Source organism: Notothenia coriiceps, unplaced genomic scaffold (assembly GCF_000735185.1).
Source record: "Notothenia coriiceps isolate Sejong01 unplaced genomic scaffold, NC01 NC01_scaffold00021557, whole genome shotgun sequence".
In the NCBI taxonomy this organism is placed as follows: domain Eukaryota; kingdom Metazoa; phylum Chordata; class Actinopteri; order Perciformes; family Nototheniidae; genus Notothenia; species Notothenia coriiceps.
This window is the reverse complement of record NW_011354258.1, coordinates 115,963-133,252: the sequence shown is the minus strand read 5'-3', so window position 1 is coordinate 133,252 and position 17,290 is coordinate 115,963. Positions and strand designations below refer to the sequence as shown.

Genomic DNA, 17,290 nt, shown 5'->3' with positions numbered 1-17,290 from the left:
GGAGAAGAAGAGAAAAGAGCATTACAGAGGACATGATGATTTGAAGGATGGAAAAGAGAATATCCAAATGGGGAAGATCAAATATATTAATAATTTGGTTTAGCTCAGTAAAGGGTATAATGTTAAATATTGCAGGTAAATCATAAGGAGCCATGGAGTTGAGTTATTAGCATTATTGTACCAAAATAGTTTTTTCATCCACACATGAAACTAAAACAACTAGAGCTGTTAATGTGTTAAGAGAAGATAAGATGAGCCATAATTATGCACGTGTTGCAACAGCACAAGGACTGAAATGAACAAATTAACTAATAAGGAAATAAAATAAAAAGGAAAACATATTAAATCAAACAGAACATAAATAAAAGCAAAGCATGCGACAGCTGGGATGGATTGGATTTCTTAGTCATGAGATAATCTATCAGTCAGGAGTTAAAACAGGTGGGACTGCTCACATTACTGGATAGTACACACACACACACACACACACACACACACACACACACACACACACACACACACACACACACACACACACACACACACACACACACACACACACACACACTTCTCCTGCATTATTTGCACAATAGCCTTGCAACATTCCCGTGCACTATTTGATTGCTGTTCTGTTATTTCTTGCACTATTTAGATTTTTTTTTAATGTGTTTTATTGTTTAATGTCTTATTTATGTTGCGTAGTTGGAGGACCCTGGGACTTTTCATTGCCATAACTACACTGTGCATAGGACAATAACGCCTTTGAATCTTGAATGTCGAATTTCCAATTGAGTTACAAATAAGTAAAACACTGAAGATAATGACACTTTTTCAAATGTAAATTTCCCTCACCTCAGCCACCACATGTATCCGTACTCATAGGCGAAAAAGCTGTTGGGATCATCACAGCAGTACTTGACATCATTAAATCCGCAACAGTACACAGCAACAGCGGCATTTCCGGCTCTGGGGCACGAGAATCCGTCCACAAACGCACCGTCAGTGTTGGAGTAGCTGCTGCATTCAGCGCTCATTCTGCTGCGAGAAAACAAACACTTGTGGTCCGTGGATTAATAAAGCGGGGGCCGGGGGAGATGTAGAGCCACCGGCGTGTGCTCTGCAGTGGAAGGACACACAGAGGGTGGGAGTTGGCCAATTTTCAATCTGAAGAAAACTGGAGCTCTGTTCCTCTCTCCCCCTTATCTTCCTCGCTCTCTCATCACTCATTACAAAAACGCGCGCGCGCACGCCAGCATGCACTGACACATGGCTTTAAACTCTGCTTACTTAATCTGCTTTAGTTTTTGGACAGTATAAGCTTATTATGCTGTTTGTTAGTCTGCAAAAGCATAACAACAGGAGCACATGTATTCATGTTGATCACATTATTCAAATGAATCATGATTAATCATTACTTTAAAATACAATCATTTGATATTATTTTGGGGGAGATACAAATATACACGTGTGGTGTTGTAATAATAATTTTAAAAAGCATTACAAGCTGGTAAGAAAAATCAAAGGGTCTTACTTTAGAACATGATTTATTGGCATGCATGACATTCAGAATTACGGGAGGAAGTTGGTGTCAAACATGGTAATGTGATCAATAATAATAATTAGTTAAACGTTCCTATAATTCAGTTTTTTAAAGAAAAACGTATTTCTGTTCATCCATATTACCACTCAAGTTGACCAATCTATTCTAAGTCCGGTCGAACCTTTGCAGATCTTCGGCTGAAACAAAAAATCTTGTGTAAAGCAATATGTTTTTTGAAATAACCATTGTATTCTACCTTCTTTTACCTGCACATAGTCCAGTCCTGGCCCTTCAGCGGAACCAATGTTTAATTGCCTCTCCTATTACAGTAGCACAATCAGTTTCACTGACACAATAAATACCTTTAATGTAGGTTACAGATCGATCTAACACCGCTGTAGTAAACGCAGTACACCCTCAGTCTTTTGTATTAGTGATTCCGGGCTTCTGACCATACACTGTGGTAATTATAGGAGCTACCGCTTTGCTATATATTTGATAATACACATTCATTTCGTGCCTATGAGAAGAACAAAGCTACGGCCTGCACACAATCTCAACCTGCTTATGTGAAGGGGAATGTTATGTTTGTTTTTACTTAATTGAGACCTTCTTGTCATCTATGTTGTGTGTCAGGTCTATAAACACTTACCAATGCCATCTCAGTGCTTTGGTGAGGATGAAAACCAGGTTGAAATGTATTCAATAATTTAAACCTGGTCCAATAAATCAATGTTTATCAATATGTTAGACCGGCCCCATGTGACGTCACAAGCGGGTTGTCTTATTTATGCGGAAGTAAAAATGTCTTACAAAAACGACGCCAGATGTCACTAGTGTATATTTATGTATATATTTTTTGAAAATCATTTTCCTACACATTTATTCACAGGTGTCTTTAACCTGGAAGTTGCTCTTTAATATCTTCTACATATAAAGACGGAGAAAGTAAAGAACAATATCCGAAAATATCAGTGACAATTTTTATTACATACAATCTCAAGTTTCCAAAATGTAAAGTCCCATAGTACTTTAACATAATCGTTTTTGTTACTTTTGTTGCAGTTGTATGTCTTAAATGTAATGTAAATGGTGCCTTCGTGTGTGGTTCGGGCGCCATTGTGTGGCCTTCTGTAGGCATCGTACTTGCTTCGGCTGTTGCTTCGGCTGTGGCTTGGCTGTTGACCAAGTTCGGGGCCATCTTCGTGCGAAATTCACAATTCCATATTCGTGGGTCCATCTGTTGTCAATTTCGGGACAGTATGACGCGGGCTTTAGGATAAGCACAGGGGATAAATTACAAGAATATACGACACTGACTGGTTGCCGGGTCAGATCACTGTACTGTAGGCACATTTTAGAATACAAGTTTTGCCTTTTTAAATTGATCAGATTTTGTTCAACCTTTTCCTGAATATTCTGATCCATCAACTTAGGCGGCAGGTCATGATTGTAGTCGTCCTTGATTGATCTGCCTATCATTATCAATTGAATTGATTGGTCCATAATAAATCCAATAAAACGTTTTTTAATCCATTTTAATTTCCCAAATCTGAAATTCACGTAATCCGATTGCTAGTACAGAGTCAATAGATCCTTCATTTTGGAATGGGAATGAATTCAAAAAGTAATCCCATCTGTTTGCAGCGAACAGTTTTTCCTAAAATTGCTTTTCTGAAGGCTTTAATTGAATAGATGGGTTCTTAAAAAGTTAATTCACCATCATTTCCCAAATCTGAAGTTCACTAATACTAATTGCTAGTAAAGGGTCAAGAAATAATTCATTTTCGAGTCATAAAAGACTAAGAAAACCAGAAAGTAATCCCATCGGTGTAGCAGCAACCAGTGTTTCTCTTTTCCTAAAATTTAATCTTCTGCTTTTTAACAGTGAGGAATTACAGTCAGCTGTGTTGGACAGGGGCCACAATCAGCTGGTGGTGGTCTACTCCCCACCAGACTAACATACATCAGTAAAAGTCCTGAACGCCTGAGAGTGCCATTCACAGAATGAAAGTCCACCCTTCAGTGACATGACTCAGAAGGTCTACATTCACAGTAGCATATTAATACTACAAACTCAACCTCAGTGTACTTTGTACTTCCTCAAAAAGCTCCTTCTGTTACACGCCTTAACAAACTTACAAGGAACGGAAGGGCTTGCCTCAGTAAACATGATGAAATGTACTGTGAACTAAGATAGTGTTCTCTCTCCACTTTACACAGCCACCGATTTTTCTTTCCCATGAAAGCACTGCAAGCATTTTGCACCCTATTTAGACAACATATTTATAGTGTTTCTATATTTATAAAAGGATTTTCTTTTAACCTATCATATATTAAGTTAAATCTATTTAAAAGCCTAATTAGGCGTGCATTTGATCTTTGCCTCAATGTATGCAAAACAAATGTGCTTTTCATTTATTGATACAGTTGTATATGGCATAGCGTTGTAAAGACATTGCTTTTGAGTTTATATCATGCAGACAAAACAGTGTGACTTGTCAAAAACCATTGGTAGAGCCAGCCTACTGTATACCATCGACTGATCTACTACACAAATTCTGTAGATGTTTTTCGTGCCATAGCGTTTTTGCCCTGAACCATATTTTAGCTGTAGCACCCCGCTGCTTTGTACGTGAGGGTATCTGCAGTTACATGGAGAGCTCACACACACACACACACACACACACACACACACACACACACACACACACACACACACACACACACACACACACACACACACACACACACACACACACACACACACACACACACACGCACGCGTGTGCACGCAACACACACACGCATGCAACACACACACACACACACACACGCAACACACACAGACGCAACACACACACACACGCACACACACGCACACACATTCCTCTCTTTCAAGTTTAAAAGAAGGTCACTAATATTTCTCTCACAGAAGGTTGGCACACTTGTGTTTACATTTGAGTCCCTACAACCCGCATCACTATAGCAACTCATTTTCTTATTTTGTCATACTATGTGGGTGTTTTTCAGTCATGCCTGTCGTTTGTAATGTGTAGGAATAAAATAACTATTGGCTGAAAATGTAAAAGATTAATCCTGGAGGTGCAGCTTTTTTTGGACAATCTCATTTTTTGTATTGCTCCAAATGGCAGCAGCTTGTTTGACAGCAGATGACTTAGAAATCAATTGAATCTTAGACGCTGGAAGCGGTAATTAGCATTTCTTGGCAGTAGGTGGTGAGTTTTGGTGTGTCAGTTCCTGTTCACTGACAATGTCTAGCCAGATTTCGCAACCAACACAAGACTATAATATAAACTGTCATTCTTTAGGAGTTTATAACAAATGGTCTTGTATTCTTTAATTGCATTTAACCCTCCATGTGCTGTTTTGATCTTAAATCCACTCATTTATCATAGCACCTACAGTGAATATGCAAGCAATAGTCAGAGAACTTAAAAGTAACAACCAAACATATTCATTTTCGCTTTTTGTATTGAGTTTATTACAGTAATGAAATGGCATGCAAGACGTAGTTTCAAACCTGTGTGGGAATTCAGAAAATCTCTACGCTGAGTAAATGTAGGAAAGTTTGTATAGCCATTAACCCTGAAAAAGGAAACTGAAATGTAACAGTGGACATGTCTGTACCTGGAGTTGTGTGGAGGAGCTGTTTCACCGTGGGCACGGCCAACATTTTAGAGTGGAATTTAGCAATTATTCTGCCGATTGTAAACACACAGTCATTTGTATACATGTAAAACTGTTTTTATTGCATTTAGCTTAAAAACATTAGTTTGGAAAGCTGTGTTTTGTACGACAATATTATCACTCTTAAAACACACACACGTACACACACGCCCATCCTCAGCAGAGTGGGAAGAGGGAAATCCAATATCCCGAAAGAGCTTAGTGATCATTGAACAGGTTAATACATGTGTTGATGCAATTAAGTCAATGTTAAGCGTCATCCTTAAGCTGCTAAAAGTTAGATTTTACCCAAATGTTCTCCCCCCTAATGGCAAATGGCATGCTGGGATGTCTTTCTTGTTTGCATCGTATCAGTTTTCATGTTCTGTACTGTACTTTTCCTCATAAAAAGATATGCAAATATTGTTTGTATTTGTTATCAAACGTTTGTGTGCAGTGATGTAAAATGTCCCCTGAGCTCTGTGCATTAACTTACTCCCCCTTTTTCTGAATCTGGCTTTATTGTGCTAACTGCAGGAATAAGGCATTGCATGCATGCAGACTTCCTATATAATTTCCTGTATATGTTCTGCTTTTCTTTATTGAAAATACAGACGGCAATATTGTGAAATAGAGCCCACTTGTTCTTACCACTCTTTAAGAAGAATTGTCAAATCACAGACACTACTGAGAGCGATTATTGGAAAAGAATATCTGCAATTAATTCACTTTTAATCAATACTTTGTAATATTGTTTCCTCTACGTACATACAGTTAAGATTCAAGGTCAGTGCCCAGCCTTTCTGGTACTCATTAAAATCCTCAAATGTATATCTTGAACATTTCCAAAGAATAGAAAGTGGTTCATAGAAAGTACAATATACAAAACATTTAATCATTTAATAAAATAAAAAAATGCTTTTTGCTTAAAGGTGGGGTAGGTAATTTTGGAGAAACCAGCTCGAGTACGCTAGAATTTGAAAATACATAGCCGGAAAAAATCTGCCACTTCCTTACAGAGCCCCTCCTCCAACACACACGAACGCGCACATGTTTCTCAAACTTACCTACGTCACCTTTAAATACTCAGTCAATGGATTCCTCAGTAGGATTAAGTGAACAATTATGCACTACTAGATGTTATCTCATGCTTGATAGTTTAGTATAGTTAGTTCAAAATATTTCTTTGTAAAGCACTGATTTATTTTGTATTTCCACAATGTTTTACCATTTATAAAAATATGGACTGCATTTAAACATGTAATAGTGCTCATGGTCCATTCTACAGTAAAAACCTTTTTATTGTCTGATTTGCACAACACATCATACTCTGCACTTTTTTAGTATAGTGATAAACAGAGTCGGAAACCACAATGAGGTGAGCTTATTCGATCAAGCTATTCATCTGGCAGAAATCTGCGGTGTGCAGAGTGCCTTTATCCTGTGCAATGTCCTGTTTGGTAGCCAAGCAGAGATGGTCCCTAAACTCTACTGGGCTGTGTCATCGTGGTAAACTCTCAGATTTCAATACTTAAGTTGCTCAAATGTAGATCAACACTTTCTGTGTCTGGCAATTTTGTTCCACTCCTACATTACTGATTGTACTTGAATGGAACAGATGCAGCAGCCTCATTGTTTTCTGCTCCACACTGTCAGAGGTGTATTGGCATTGTTAAGATACTGCTGAAGCAAACAGAACATTTCCTGCTGTTACCACTTTAAACGGCAACATTAAAAGCTTTCCACTGACAAACAACAGGAAGGAAGCAGCATTAGTCCCAGAGGTTGTGTCTGCAAAGCAAGAAGGGATGTGAATTTTTATGTTCTTTCATGTCAGTGGATCATTTATTCCTTACTGCAGTTTGGACTTACCAGGCAGTTGCTCGCATCGCAGCTCTGTGTGGTATCCTAACCATATAGAAGGTGGATGTATTGGCATTTATTGCTGCTATCAATCTTTTCTGTAGCAATGCTATTGGATATATTTAAGATGCACTTTGGCTAAACAAAAATCTGTTCAAAAGCACAAAACAGGAAGTAAGAGGTGGAGACACATGGGTGAAAATAAGTTTGTTAATGCTGTGTCTTTTTGTAATGGCTCCTTTAGTATTCTTCTACTTAAAAAATATTGTCTTATGTGGGTTATTTTTCTTTCTTTTTTTATCCAGCTCTGCATATGAACGAGACAACAAGATACGTGTGGCCATTAAGAAGATCAGCCCTTTTGAGCACCAGACCTACTGCCAACGCACCCTGAGAGAGATCAAAATCCTTCTGCGCTTTAAACACGAAAACATCATCAGCATCAACGACATCATCCGCACACCTACCATTGACCAGATGAAGGACGTGTATCCTTTTACTTACCCTTCTCATGGTTTGAATGTGTTTTGTTATTAATGTGCAGTTGAATTCAAAAGCTTTAGGCTTGTCCTTGACATCATAAAGGGGTCTTTACATGTAAGGTTGTTGTTGGCATGCTAAAGTACTTGTATTGGATGGTTTTATAGATAGTCATGATTTACTGCTACACCATTAGACACTACTTGGTCCTAAACGGCAGCATTTGTGCTTGAATAAACGTTTGCTGTTGCACTTTATTACATAATAGCCACCTGCCATATATTTGGCAGAGACACTCTTCACTGTAGCCCGGCAGCAATAGAAGCTGCATAGTTACTGTTTTATAATGCAGACACTCTGCCTTACGTGAAGAAATGGATTTGACCAAACCCTGCATCTAACCAGCTCACTTATTGTTGCTTGCCAGATAAGATGAGAATTCACCCAAACAAAAAAAATTTAAACTTGGCTTCAGTACATTCTAACTATACTTGCACGGCTCATTTACCCACCATGGGTAATTTTAGATTTGACTGAGTTGAGAGGTTGCCCACAAAACTATGCAAGTCAGCAGTTTGGCTTTTTTTAGTTGCACTGCCAGTCTGCAGGAACAACAAAAAAAGGATAATTGTCAAGCTACATGATGCAAAGCATTTCATTTTCTGTGCAATGCTTACAACATCCAATTTCAGTGTGGTGGTAAAACCTCCATTTTGTTGAGATACTAGGGCTGGGCAGTACAAATAAACTGTCGAACTCCAGAGGTAAGGAGGTGTCTGTATGAAGGAATTGATTTATCGTTTTATTCATGTTGATATGACAACAACAAAATGATCATAATGTCAGTTTTTGTCACTTTACAGTTGATTGCCCAACGCTGAAACCTTATTATTTTGCATGACTATGTGTAAATTATAAAACAAATTGCCCAGGTTTAAAATGAGAAGTTCTTTAACCTGGAACTGTTCAGGTACATTGTCCAGGATCTAATGGAGACCGACCTGTACAAGCTCCTTAAGACTCAGCACCTGAGCAACGACCACATCTGCTACTTCCTCTACCAGATCCTAAGAGGGCTGAAGTACATCCACTCTGCCAACGTCCTGCACCGTGACCTGAAGCCCTCCAACCTTCTGCTCAACACCACCTGTGATCTCAAGGTAGTTGCTCAAAGACAAATGAACAGGAGTCAAACTGAATGGGCTGATTTGAAAGCCTGTTTTAAGTCCCTGATTATATATATGTTGTTTCATATTTAATGCCAAAACCTACCAATTAAAGGTATTTCATCCCAAACTTAATTTTGTCAGCCTAAAAAACCCTCTTATGGGAAGAATATAATGCTCACTATCAGGTCTGCTCTTATTGGTCAGTGTTTCCTGGCAATTTACATCGGCACTGTTGTGTTCTCTGCACCAAGGATGTCACAATACTAAAGTTATGAGTTTGATTTGATACCTGCCTATATCTTGATACCAAACCAATACCATTACCAACACCTCAACATCCCTAACAATTATTTAATAATAAATGACATAACATGTCACTTTTGAGTTGTTACGAATTGACATCCATTTTATTTGTATCTTGTATCTGCTAATGCTTCATTCTTTCCCTGTCTTGTCACTCATTGTTTCTGCAGATCTGTGACTTTGGTTTGGCACGTGTGGCTGATCCTGACCACGATCATACTGGGTTCCTAACAGAGTATGTAGCCACTCGTTGGTACAGAGCACCTGAGATCATGCTCAACTCCAAGGTGAGTTTTTTAGCCTGCCGATAAAATGTTAACTCTCAAGGATTAAAAGTTGAGAGAATGTTTTGGTTTTTTGCTTTGCACCTGAAAATAGGATCTGTAAAACCCAAATCCCTACTTTTAAGTTTCTAAAGTGAAGAGGAGGCGATGCAACTTTTTTTGCATTATGTCTTTCTTTTTGTCTGATTGGTTCTTTGAAAATCATTCAACTTGATGAATGATTCAACTTGAAAAACTGCGCATATTTCTTTTCGGGAAAATATTCAGACTGAACTGGACAAGAAAAGGTCGGGCTGTTTTTCTAGATAAAAAACAAAAGGAAAAGCTTTTGATGCAGTATACAATAAGGTTCAAATAAAAAATGTTATCCAAAGTCAAATTCTCTTCAACTGTAATGAAATAGATAAAATCATACCTCACAGAGAGACACAAACAATGTGTCGGTCTAGATCAATCAATCAATAAAAACTTTATTACAGAGTCAGGGTCCAGATAAAAGACAAGACATTACATAATTATAATAAATTACATACACAGCATAAAAAAAAGCCGGCAAATACATTTATACATGAGTTTTCTTAAAACAGCTTGTAGAGTATTGACTCCTGCAGCCACAAACATTTCACTTGCATTAGACCATCGAGGTCTCTTCAGCAATATTCTCATGGCATCATTATAAGCTCCTTGAAGTTTCCGTAAACTTGCTTTTCTGTAGTTTGACCACAAATGTGCATTATAGAGTGGTGTACAATATGCTCCGAACAGAGACATCTTCACTCCATCTGTACATGCNGCAGCTTCAGGTTCCTCTGGGTCCACGTCACTGAGGACCTGATATGGACTCTTCACACCACCACCATCACCAAAAGAGCTCGACAGCGACTCTTCTTCCTCCAAAGGCTGAGGAGGTTCAACATGGACTCCAGGATACTCTGCAACTTCTACAGATGCACCATAGAGAGGATCCTGACCTTCTACAGGTGCACCATAGAGAGGATCCTGACCTTCTAAAGGTGCACCATAGAGAGGATCCTGACTGGCTGCATCATGGCCTGGTACAGCAGCTGCACCGCTCTCAACCATAAGACTCTACAGAGGCTGGTGAAAACTGCACAGCACATCACCAGGACGGAGCTGCCATCCATGGAGGACCTCTACACCCAGCGGCTGCCGTCTGACAAGCGGTACCACAGCATCGGGACAAAGACCACCATGCTCAGGGACAGTTTTGTCCCACAGGCCATAATACTGCTTTATTCCTAAGCTTTTCCTAAACGACTTTTATTGGTTTATTTTAAATTTGTTTTATGTCTTTTATATATTTATGTTGGATTGTCTGAGGAAGCTGTTGACCCAAATGTTTTCCTTACACTGTACAGTGTATGTAAGTAAGCATTTAACTGTACATTAATACTGTTGAAGTACTTTTTGCTAATACTACTAACATACTCTGAAGTAGGCTATATTAAAAGCAGGTATTTTACATTTCAGAGCAGTAATAGTTTTTTCTCTGTGTTCTGCGCCCTATTATACATTTTTAGGGTCCTGCATTGATCAATCTCCTTTTTGGAATTTTGTTTTGATTGCCCCATCTAGATCCCCTGATCTTTACATAGCCCTTTACTGTTTTCAAAGGTCCAATAAGAATGGTGAGTTTTTATTTCCATGCCATGTAATTTGGTAGCAATATCCTAATATTAATAAAAAACATAATCTCTGGATTTTGTATAGGTGAAGAGTTATTCATGTGTAGCCCAGGCTTACTAATATTTTGGATCATAGAAATATCAACCATCAAAATAGACTCCTAAAGTTCTCCTTTAAGTAGGCTGAAGGAACTGGATAGTGCGTTTACATCAAGATCTACCTTACTGTATAGCTTGTCCTGCTGAGTGGAAGCAGTACCTGGAGGCTTCACTGGCCATCCAAAAAGTAAAGAGGGAAATCAAAAAAAGAAAACAGCGGATCACATGACCGCCTCCGTTATTTCCTGCAGCAACAGCCACTTCTCCGTTACTCGCTCGCTCCTGCACAGCAATGGTGTGGCCGCTCTGAACGCACTCTGACGGGAAGAAGAAAACACTCAAAGTGAAGGCCTCTAACGTGTTCACAGCGACGAAGGATATAACACTCATATAACTGTTTTCTAGTCTTAGTTCCAGTTTTTGGTATTTGATAGCCGTGTTCAGAAACAAGAAGGCTCATAATGGCGACAGCTGCGGTGTCTGCCCCTGCTGGCCCCAGCCCCGGGTCGGGGACGGAGCTAGTCCGCGGACAGGCCTTCGACGTCGGGCCTCGGTACACCAACCTCTCCTACATCGGAGAGGGAGCCTACGGGATGGTCTGGTGAGTGTTTCTCTGTGTACCTTCCTAGCTTTGTTTGCTCTTTTATTTTTACATTGTGTAGTTTATGGACGTTTCTCTTTTAGCCCGACTGAACCTTTGCTAACTTACATATTTTACGTTAAAAACATGACATTTAACTAGCTTTAATATTGTTTGAGCTAGCAGGCAACAGTTTGAAACCGATGTTAGTTTTATAAAGGCAGCGTCTGTCTGGGAGAGAAAACGGGTTAATTCACGGCTGAATTGGCTTGACTTTTTGTCAGTGGTATGATGATTGACCAGAAGTCAATGCAACTTTGGTAAATGTGGAATTATATATTGTTGGCGTTGGTTAAAAACGAATTATAGATATTTCTCCATGAAATGCCATCGCGTTTACCTGGATGTCTTGCATCCTCTACGTGCAGTTTATAAAATGTACACGTTTGGTCTTATGTCAATAACATATAACAACAGGCATCCAACTCCAATTTAAATTTACAGTCACTTGAATTGACTTTATGGTGGTTTCTCTCTCTCAAAACAGCCATTTTAATACAAAACCACTGAGTAGCCTACAGGTTTCAGTTGTAATCAATACAGAATATGTACTAGTACTACTCTGACACTGCTATCTGCTAAAATATTCTTAAATGATTTTTCACAATTAAAGAATAACAATCAAAACAGACTAGGCTATATACATTGCAGAAAGAGGCAGGAAACCCACTGGGCTTATTTGAGGGGGATATTGGTCAATAAACCCTGAGCAATGGTTATGACACTGAGAGTGAAACAAATAAAAAACTAAAAGTGAATACAAGGACATCAATAAATGGGGAAAAGCTGTTAGAAAAAAAAGAAGCATAAATGGTTATTTTACTTCACTTTATAGAAGAAGATTCTTTGGTGATTGGGGAAAGCCACTTTATACTTTGATACCCCTCAATCTGAAGGACCTTTGCAAGTGATTAATATGGTAGCAGGGACATCTGAAGATTGACCTGATAGCTTTACACTTTGTTTAATGCTTTAGGATGGTTTTGTCTATCCCCCAAACTAGCTCTTGTAATAACTTACTTTGGAATGAACAGGTTATCATTCGTAATCAATACAGAATTTATACAAATTCTGAAGCTACTAGATGCTATTTCTGTCCATTATATAATAATCACTGTACAATGTTGATTTGGTCTTAACCACAGTATGTTTACATTTACAGCGATTTCAATTGACTTTCTGGTGAGTTTCCAATTCATAGTTCAATAATCCGCTATTGTAATTTCCACATGTTCTCTCTGATTTTTGGTGCACATTGTGTTTTGAATTAATTGGTAATATTTGCTTAAAATGTACCAGGGTTTTTGTCTTGTACATCTGTTCCAGTATCTGATGCTGATGGCTGGTTACAAATTAATAGGCAAGACCTAATCTAAAATCAATATTTCCTGCCTAAATGATATTGTACCAGGGGTTTAGTGGAGGAAAAACTCATCAAAACTACATTTATGGACACTTTCTTTTTAGATTGTACTCCATTGGTGTAAAAGTCATTGTGTAAATAACACAACAGTTAATTTAATTTGAATGGCATTACAGATTTTATTTAAGTCATATTCTACTCTCGTCTTTTAAAAAATACTTGGTGTTTCTTTAGCCTGTGGTAATGTAGTTGACCTCAAATATGCACACTGTACTGTATTACATAATATGTTGTCATTGTGTCAAACAATAGCAGTGTAGTTCTTTCTTTCTTGTGCTGGGAAGAGCGGGGTTTGTTTTATTATCTAGTCAGCCTACACTAGTAGAGCTACAGCAGTATCTTTCTGTTCGCCTAATGCAGAGGTGGGGAACCTTTTTCCTCTCAAGGGCCATTTCAAATTTTACAACATCCTGCGAGGGCCGTACAAATTATTGAACTCAACCTCTGCTTAAAAATAATAAAATCACAGCCCTTTCATTTCGCCTTTCTTTCATGCTGTGCAAAGAAAAAGCAACCTCTTAATCCAGATATCTTGTGTGTCATGTGAACATGATTTGAGATGATATTGTAAGAGAGGGGTTTCGAGTCCTCCAGATGTACCTTCTCTCTACACATAATCGGGNCTGGGAATCCAAACTATAACATATAATAAGTACCCTGCATCAAGATTGATGCAAAACAAGTGACATTTGACATTTTTAGAGAGGTTTAGCAAAGAAAAAAACACCTTTGGGGTCGTTTGGGTGGATTTGGGTGGATTTGCCGTTTCTCTGGAACCCGTTGGTCGATTTTGGTGATTGACATCTCTTTTGAACCGTTAGAGCCAATATAATTGAAGGGGAAGTTCCACATAAACGTTACCATTGAGGAGTGAGTGTGACGTGCACGCAGTCGAAAGCTATGTTACGCTCTGAAAACCGAAACCTAGGCTCAAACTAGTAAATATGAAGATGGATTGTATCAGTAATAATTTCAAAGTGACAAGACACATTGGATTAACCATTGGATTAACCTTCAGCAGCGTTTTTATCGTTTTGATGCCATTGAACACAACTTTTGATCAGAACAACAACTAAGGTAAGAATATCTCCGTGTTTCCTCCGTGAAGCTACGTGTTGTGATGTCTGTGTTTGCTTCCCCTGTCGCGAGTTCTGATCGCTCAGTGATATATGTCTGGAATCTGTGGAATCTCAGCTTGCCAATCGATATCTTTTTAGTGCAGATCCGATAAGTAATAAGGGTATTTTACCTTGAGTTCTGTGCTGACTGCGTTAGCATTTTTTCGCTCAGGGCTAATTCAGAGCCTTTGTTATTACCCTTATGTTTCGTTTTGCTAAAAATGGTTAATATTGTCTGATAGCTGAGTTTCTTCCCATTAAGTGGTTATGACACATTCATAGTTTATTAAATGTTAAGAAGCCCTCAGACGCTGTTTCTTGTTGCGTCATGCCCCCGGCTTACAGCTTCACACAAAAATCTAAATTATTCCAACACAGGGGCTTTAGTGGCTAACTGTATTGTTTATGGTCTGCTTGCGTTGAGCTACATGTACCATTGATTTTTTGATCGGGTAACACACTGAGAAACCTGAATGAGCGCTTTTGGTGGGTCTGTTCCATTAGGCCAGGGGTGGGGAACCTCCGGCCTCCGGGCCGTATACGGACCGCGAGACTATTTGGTACGGCCCTCGAGGTAATTTATAAACACACGCAAATAAAAAGAATTAAAGAAATCTAGACCGCAAAAGAATTAAACAAGCGAGTGCCTGTTTTTCCTGGCCAAAGTCAGGGTCCTTGAACACAAAGGGGAGTGATTTGTAAAATATCCATAAAGAAAAAGAAAATCTACTTACTGTTCTGTTTCATATGGATATTGAGAGATGTATCCATAGATCTCTTAATTTTGCTCTCAAAGTGCACCAGATTGATGCTTTTCACTTCAACATTTAAAAAAAAATCTTTCCGGGGGAGCATGCCCCCTGAACCCCCCNTCAGCTTGTCAATCGATATCTTGTTTGTACAGATCCGATAAGTAATAAGGCTGAGCGAAAAAATGCTAACGCAGTTAGCACAGAACTCAAGGTAAAATACCCTTATTACTTATCGGATCTGTACAAACAAGATATCGATTGACAAGCTGAGATTCCACAGATTCCAGATACATAAGTATCATCACTGAGCGATGAGAACTTGCAACAGGGGAAGAGAAAACAGTCATCACAACAACGTAGCTTCACGGAGGAAACACGGAGATATTCTTACCTTTGCTGTTGTTCTGATCAAAAGTTGTGTTCAATGGCATCAAAACGATAAAAACGCTGCTGAAGGTTAATCCAATGCGTCTGTGTCACTTTTAAATGATTACTGATAATCCATCTTCATATTTACTAGTTTGAGCCTAGGTTTCAGTTTTCAGAGCGTAACATAGCGCGTGCGCATCACACTCACTCCTCAATGGTAACGTGTGTGTGTGTATGTGGAACTTCCCCTTAGATTATATTGGCTCTAATGGTTCAAAAGAGATGTCAATCACCAAAATCTACCAATGGGTTCCAGAGAAATGGCAAAACCTACCAAATCCAAATGACACCAAAGGTGGTATTTTTGTTGTTAAACCTCTCTAAAAGGTCAAATGCCACTTCTTTTGCATCAATCTTGATACAGGGTACTTATTATATATTATAGTTTGGATTCCTAAAGCGTTTTGTCTACTATCCCATCAATCAAGGGTGGTTTTCACTATAAGTAATGGGTTTTTTTTGGAGGGAAACTATAATGCTTAATCTATGTTTACTATGTTCAATCGTGAATTTACTTTGCAAATACATCCCTACGGAATTTAAGGATTAGAAGTGACCGGCGTCATGTGGCCTATGCCTTGCCTGTTTGGCCTTCAGTTTTGGGTTGAAAACGTGCAGTGTCTACGATATGATACAGTAAGAGCAGTAATTTAATTATTTATTAATTAACAGAATTGTTCCTCCCGGGTCTGAATCGCGTAGTCAGAGGAGATCTTCTGCATCTAAAGTAATTACCATCATAGCTAGTTAGTATTGATTGGTCTCCAGACGATTCTCTGAAAAAGTTGGAGGAGATCTGTTCAAGAGAGTTTGTGCTTCCTTCTTAGAAAAATTGAATTGAATTGAATTAATTAATAAAAACAAGGACAGAGTACTACATTAATCAGCAAGGCTGTAGTTTTCACCGATAGTCACTTTGCCAGGATGGTGATAGCATCCTAAAAGGCCAAGGAATAGCAAATACCACTACATTGTTATACCAAAACACCTGGGTGTTGCCGTCTATTTTACGTTTTTGGCTGCACGGAGTGACAATGAATGCAACATATGTCTTTCACGAAAGGTATATTAGTTTTCCTTAAGTTAGGAAACAGGGTAGCACGCTGTGTGCAGTTGATTTTTCACGTCGTGTTGAGCAGCAGTGAGGTAGATGATGCACGGTCCGTGTGATTGTGAAATGTTGAGCGAGTCCGGGCCAGGGCTGATTTGCATAAAACAGGTGAGCAGCTGGTGCAGTTGATTTGTGCACGTGCGGTGGGTTACACAGTGAGTATGAGTGCAGCCGCGTCAGCTTAAATGTTGGAAGTCGGGCCCGAGGGGGCTGAGTTTAGTTTTCTACCTGATGCAACACTGTAACCTTGTCCACTTTCCAGTATATGTGAGACTGTGGTCTGCTCTATTCTTACTCCACTGGAATATTCTGAAGCCGTCTTCGAGTGCGTGCCTCTCGATGCGTCGCGCTTCATAGCAGAAGTGCACTTAAGAGCAGGAAATCGATAAGAGGATCAGAGCCTCCGGCAGGAGTTCAGTGGCTTCTCATGAGGAAGGTCTCAGGCAAACATATTGTAGAGAGGCTGCAATGCCACACAGAACACACAGGAACAGATGTATACATCTAAGAGTACATTAAGCTGTGTGCCCTAGGAGTGTTCCTGTGCTAGAGCAGCACATGCAGGGGAGTAATGGATGGGTCTCCGATCATGGGGCCAGTGGGATTGGCGTCCTGTTCCAATGAAAATTTTGACGTTCAGTAGCAGGAGGACATGGCTGAATACAAAATCTACGCAGAAACGGCTGTGTGTGTTGAACGGCCTGTTGGCGTGGAGAAGGGTGAACGGAATTTATGGAGGAGTG

At 39.2% G+C, this 17,290-nt stretch overlaps 2 protein-coding genes across 2 annotated transcripts in view; one reads left to right on the top strand and one right to left on the bottom strand.

Moving 5' to 3' along the window:
* The window catches only part of LOC104953361 (heterogeneous nuclear ribonucleoprotein F-like), an 18,033-nt gene extending 16,999 nt beyond the window's left edge, over window positions 1-1,034 (bottom strand). Inside the window, exon 1 of the mRNA XM_010780299.1 lies at window positions 853-1,034. Within this exon, the coding sequence (XP_010778601.1) occupies window positions 853-1,034 (182 nt within the window). The remainder of the gene's footprint in view (window positions 1-852) is intronic.
* A 5,569-nt stretch (window positions 1,035-6,603) lies between these two features.
* The window catches only part of mapk1 (mitogen-activated protein kinase 1), a 32,272-nt gene continuing 21,585 nt past the window's right edge, over window positions 6,604-17,290 (top strand). The window contains exons 1-5 of the mRNA XM_010780298.1: window positions 6,604-6,608; window positions 6,695-6,739; window positions 7,399-7,581; window positions 8,544-8,733; window positions 9,216-9,332. Coding sequence (XP_010778600.1) covers window positions 6,604-6,608; window positions 6,695-6,739; window positions 7,399-7,581; window positions 8,544-8,733; window positions 9,216-9,332 — 540 coding nt within the window. The remainder of the gene's footprint in view (window positions 6,609-6,694; window positions 6,740-7,398; window positions 7,582-8,543; window positions 8,734-9,215; window positions 9,333-17,290) is intronic.